Below are 5,357 nucleotides of genomic sequence, written 5' to 3'. Positions count from 1 at the left end.
CCGTCCTTCATTTGTGTCCGCCTTCCCGCTTGACATTCCCCGCCGACAGCCCGAGCAGCTCGCGGCGCTTCCGGAGTAACTTTTTCTCCGAGATGAAGAATCCGATGCAGGCGATTCCGTGTTCACAGCAGCAAAGGCAGCGCTGACCGCCGTATATTTACAGTGTCGGAGAAAAATCGGCATGCGGTCGCGTCCCGGGATTCTTTCGAGACGGTATCGGCGATCAACCATTCTCGATCCGATTCGCTGAAGGTACTCTCTCGATATAATAGGACAGGTTCCACATGAGTCAACGCTCTCGCAATGGTGAACAATAGGAGACGACACTCTGATAGTACATTATTAAGTTATTTGAAGAGAATTTTCCTAAATGCCCTCCTGAAATCTCTATTGAAAATTGTATATATAATAGGGTTCACAGCCGAGTTGCAGTATCCGAGCCAGAACGCTACGGCAAACATCGTTTCGTTAACTTTACAAGATTCGCACAGTGCGCCCAACACGTAGAACAGAAAAAACGGCAACCATGCGAGGATGAATGCAGCCATGATCAAGCCAAGAATCATCGTGGCACGACGTTCTCGGGCCTTCGCAATTTTCTTGCGGTTTCGCTCAGCTTCTGTCTGCAAGGGGAAAAAGGAAGGGTGTTTATATTCTGGAGTATGTGCTCAATTCGAGCCAAGGAGGCCCAACGAGTCAGATCAACGCGCGAACAAAGCGGCGGGCGAGCGCGGGAAAAGCACATCTAGCCCAGTGTCACTTTCTGGAGGTGCTTGTCTGAAGTAGGCAAGAACCTCGAGCTCATCTGAGTGAGCCGTCATGAATGATTCCCGCGAACGAAACTCGAGCGCTCGGGCAGACCTCCTGGGATTCCTCAGCCTTTCCTCACCTGAGTTCTTCGCTGCTTGGCAACGACAAGGGCTGCGTTACTGTTTACAGGAGCTGGAGATGCGGTCGTTGCTGTCGTCGTCGTTGTCGTCGTGGTCGCTATGGGAGGCGACTGTGAAATTATACTTTCTGTCTGTCTGGGAATTTCCGCGTTCTGTTTCCGTTGGCAACCGAGGAGTTCACTGGGCTCTCTCTCCAAATCGGCTCTCGTGATTCTCTGCAAAGAAAAAGACTCCCCCTCTTCAGTAAGAGCTCATTTCGGAAGCATTGCTCCTTCGTGCGCTGCAGAGGCCGCGCGAGGAAACCGGAATCGCCGAACCGCTTGGGTCCCATCAATCCCGTGCGCACCACCACAAACTTCGGAATTCCAATTCGATCCGCAATGTGCTTTGACCGAGCCCTCCATCTCTGTGTCCGCGACCAGGAGAGACTCGGATATCGCCGGAGAATCGAATTGACGATGATCTCGGGTCGGCTCGTTCGCGCGTCGTTAGAGCTGCATCGAAATTTCGAGAGAGGACCTCCGATCGAAGCTCGGAGGATCGGCTCAAGTTTTTGGATTTATCCATCCATCCGCCGCGCCGCAGCTAATTGCTGATTTACTCCAGATCGATGTATTGCGTGTCCGTTGAGCGAGATGTACCGAACAGTGAGTAGATATTCAGCGTGTACTCAGCACTGAGTGTTGTCGCATCCTATGCGACGTCGTGGCGTGTATTTGCTCACCTCCGCCCCGGAATCTCCCGTCGGCCTCGAACTCCGACCTTGCGTGACTCATCGTGTTCAAATATTTGCACTTAATGTATGATACTTATCCAGGCGTGATATTACCTGGCAGCGGTCGCAGAGCTCTCCGCGGCAAAGAAACCCTGTGACGCCCCGGAGCGCTCGCGAGGAACGGCGCTCGGTCCCCCCTCGATTGCGCCAGTACTTTGTGCGAAAAATCGTATCTGCACTTCGTCGTGGGTCTACACGACCGGATCAGCTCCTCAGCGTGGGTCTGCTCATCTCGCCAACGACTAGTCGGTGACTTGTGGAGAGACATGATCTGAATTAGGCGAAGCAGCCTGCGTACGATACATGTCGCTTGTCGACCCCAGCTGATGGCCCGCCTTGGCCGTACGCAAAGCAGACGCCGGCGCTCGTTGGATTTTCCTCTCAATTGTTGGAACGAGTTGTTTTCAGGAAATGACCCGTTTCGTATGCACTACGAGTGACTGTCGTCTCTTGAGTTGAATAGGGCGGTTGGTGGGTCATCTCGTCTCTTACGGAAACCTTATTGCTCAAGAGGGACAGGAGAATACAACTACAGCCGCTCACAGAGCATTGTTCGGCTGCACGAGGAGACTAGAACTGCCAGCCCGAGTGTCGTCCGTTCGAGGTCTTGGATGCCATTTAATGAGTCAGCTGGGCCGGGCTCCACCGGGAGAGCTGTAATCAATACGGCCACATTTTTTTACACATCGCTCTCATTACGTTTTCCGAGCAACGACTCAGCCGGCTTGGCTGAGTAGACGTGGAAAGAGCAGACCGACCGAAATCGGATCCTGCGTCATAATCTTCGAAATGACGTAGTTCCCCCACTCGAATCCTCTCTCATCTCTCTCTCTCTGCATTATTTAGCTATCCGAGGCTCATCGACTTCGAATTCCGAGGAGCGTGACTCATCTGCCTTCGAGTTCAGCGGAGAACAATACGCCGCGCGCAACGCCGAGTTCCTCCACGCTCGGAGTTTCCCTCCTTTCGGCAAAACAGAATTTCCCCGCGAAGTCCCAGGTCGACGGGTGCAACAATCGTTCCGAACACTGGAAGACTGATTCGGCTCCCCGACCGAGGTCGATTCGATTCCGGGAGGAGGAGCGCTTCTTTCTTGGCCCATTTTTTTCCAAAGCGAGACAATCGAAGCGAGTCTGAGGCTCCAGCTAGTTGGCGCCTTCATCTTGCGCCGGCGATCCTTCGCTTCCGCGGTTCTCGTGCCCCTGGACCTATCCCCGCTAGTTTGGCGGCTCCTCCGCAGGACCCTCCTAGCAGTGAAGTTCCTGAACTCGCGGAAGACGACACTGACGCACAGATGATGTATGTTACAGCGTATCAATCTACGTGGCATGAATCTAAATATAACCGAATATCAAGGAGTATCGACTCTATCCTCTCGCGAATTATTGGGAGGGCGTCGGGAAAGCCTCCACTACTTGAGCATGCGTGCTGCACGGCGATACGCCGATCAATGAACTTTCGGAGGAATTAGCGCTTCGATGTTGATGCTCTTCATTTTGTTGACACACCGGAATTCCGAGCAAGATTGCGACGAGTGTGAAGCGCGTGGAATTCAGACGGCCCCATTGAACACCTTCATCGGAGTGCTCGTTGCCTTGGGTTTCCGAACCCATACCGTACGAGCTGTTCCCTCCGATGGAGACGCAATTCCCTTTGGTCGCAACGAGCCCAATCACACCGCATCCCACGACAGGATGTGCCATTTCGATCATTCTCGGAGAAGCTGTGACGTATCAGGGGCAGTATTTCGTTGTCACTTCCAGTCAGCAACGTCATCATGCAGGAAGCGCAAAATGAGTACGAGGGGAGTCGTCCGCACAGCCTCGACTTCCAGCATCGCTGCGAGGAGTGGATCTCGACAACTCAGCGAGGAAGTTTCCGCGGAGTATTCGGAACTCGATTTTTTTCCTGCAGACCCTCTCGACTCCAGTCTGTGTCTGTTCGTCCCACGGATCGGCGGGAAACAGCGGGAAAACACGGGGGATACCACGTTCCGAGCTCCAAGAGAATGAGAATCGAGGGGCTTGAGTCCCGCCGCGTCAACAAGTGGGAGCCATGCATTGTCTTCTGGAGGTAGCCCTTGAATATGGGATGCTTTGGTGACAGATTGATATACGACAGGTCGGTTTTTCTGTCGTTGCCCCGGTTGTGCGGTCTCGCAATCGCGTAATGGGGTCGGTCGGCCGCCGGTCGCTCTGGCTCAAAGCGGGAATAAGGTAAGAGGGTAAGATTGTCCTTCTGTCCGTGAGCTGCCGTGCCATTGCGAGCGAGTTGTGCTCTCTCTCACGCTTAGCTGATTCGAGGGGAGGGCGGCGAGAGCTTTCCAACAACGGCAGCCGGTAAGCAAGCAGGCCGCCGCCGCCGGCAGACAGGCAGGCAGGCCGGCAAGCGAGCAGGCAGGCGCGGGAGCGAAGGAACTCCTGCTGGCTGGCTGGCCGGTTGACTGAGAGATACGCTCCAGCGAAAGCGTCCTCTGGCGGCTTCCCAACGAAGCTGTAATTCCAGCCGTTGCAGGGCACTTCGCGGGACGAGGCCCTGGTAAGGACGGAGGAAAGGAAGGACGGACGCGCGAGTAAAGAACGGACGCACAGACCGACGGGCAAACGGGGGAAAGAGTCGAGCGATCCAACAGACGGGGGACGGACAGACGGATGGATGGACGGACGGACGTACCGACATACGAACGAAGGAACGAATGGAGAGACGAACGGACCGGCGAACGAACAAGCCTTCGGACCAGCGGCATCTTCTCTCCATCCTTTCGTTCCCTCGCTTTCTCACTCCCTCCTAGGTGCTGGCGGTGGTGGTTTACCAACGGTCGGAGCTTAACTCGTCCGGCGCTTTCAACAGAGGCGTTGATTCGAAGGAGATGTTCGAAGAAAAGGCGTCGACCGACCGACCGACGGTCAACTACCGCGTTGGAAAACGTGGCGCATGATATTCGCCGAATGACCGGTGACTTGGTCGACTTACGGAGCACTGTCGGATGCACTGACTGACGGAGCAGTCAGTCAGCCAGTCAGTGCATTCGTATATCTCACTCAGGACGGAAAAACGTCCTACGGTCTCACGACGGCGGAGCCTCTAGGAGCTCGTACTCGGCTCTCGTCGTGTTCACTCCAGCTGCGAACGTCCAGGAGAACTCTCCCCGGTGGCAGGAGCGGATTATATAGATCGCCTTGATGTGGACCAGCTATTTGGACGAACGACCAGACACCTTGTCCACTTACCCACCTTGCTACTCGAGTCATAACCCTAGCTCGGGCATGAGACTCCCTTTTTATGAATCATCAGAAGAGATTGTAGCCTCAGTCGGGCTGTCTCATTTGTACCCGTGTCTGAGGATGTCCCAATCAAGCCGATCCGAGAATATTCGCGGAGGGCCAAACACAAACATCCTCGGGTTTGGGTGCCAAGCATCTGCATACATGGAGAAGCCTCCAGCTAGAAATGATCCGGCTGGTCCTCAACAGAATCCTTTTCCCCAGATCGGACGACCGGATCGACGGAAGTCGCTGCCGGTAGCCAAGTTCGTGCGAATCGATCGAATCGCATGACGATTCCTTTTTTTTTTTTTTCTCGTGGTCCGATCGAGTAGATGGATGGATTGATGCAATGAATGAAAGCTGGTCGCGTGTTTTCAGCTCGCAGACGAATGTTCCGGTAGAGCACATAGTGTCGGCCCGGAAGCA

The 5,357-nt window shown here is 54.5% G+C and overlaps 1 protein-coding gene across 1 annotated transcript in view; it reads right to left on the bottom strand.

Moving 5' to 3' along the window:
- Nucleotides 1–347: 347 nt before the first annotated feature.
- The window catches only part of LOC100900056 (alpha-2C adrenergic receptor-like), a 31,001-nt gene continuing 25,991 nt past the window's right edge, over nt 348–5,357 (bottom strand). The window contains exons 2-3 of the mRNA XM_003740993.1: nt 890–1,105; nt 348–623 (exon numbers count right to left, since the gene is read on the bottom strand). Coding sequence (XP_003741041.1) covers nt 348–623; nt 890–1,105 — 492 coding nt within the window. The remainder of the gene's footprint in view (nt 624–889; nt 1,106–5,357) is intronic.

The sequence above is a fragment of the Galendromus occidentalis genome, unplaced genomic scaffold, assembly GCF_000255335.2.
Source record: "Galendromus occidentalis unplaced genomic scaffold, Mocc_1.1 scf7180000077116, whole genome shotgun sequence".
In the NCBI taxonomy this organism is placed as follows: domain Eukaryota; kingdom Metazoa; phylum Arthropoda; class Arachnida; order Mesostigmata; family Phytoseiidae; genus Galendromus; species Galendromus occidentalis.
The sequence above is the reverse complement of the archived record's forward strand: the minus strand, read 5'-3'. Positions and strand labels throughout refer to the sequence as shown.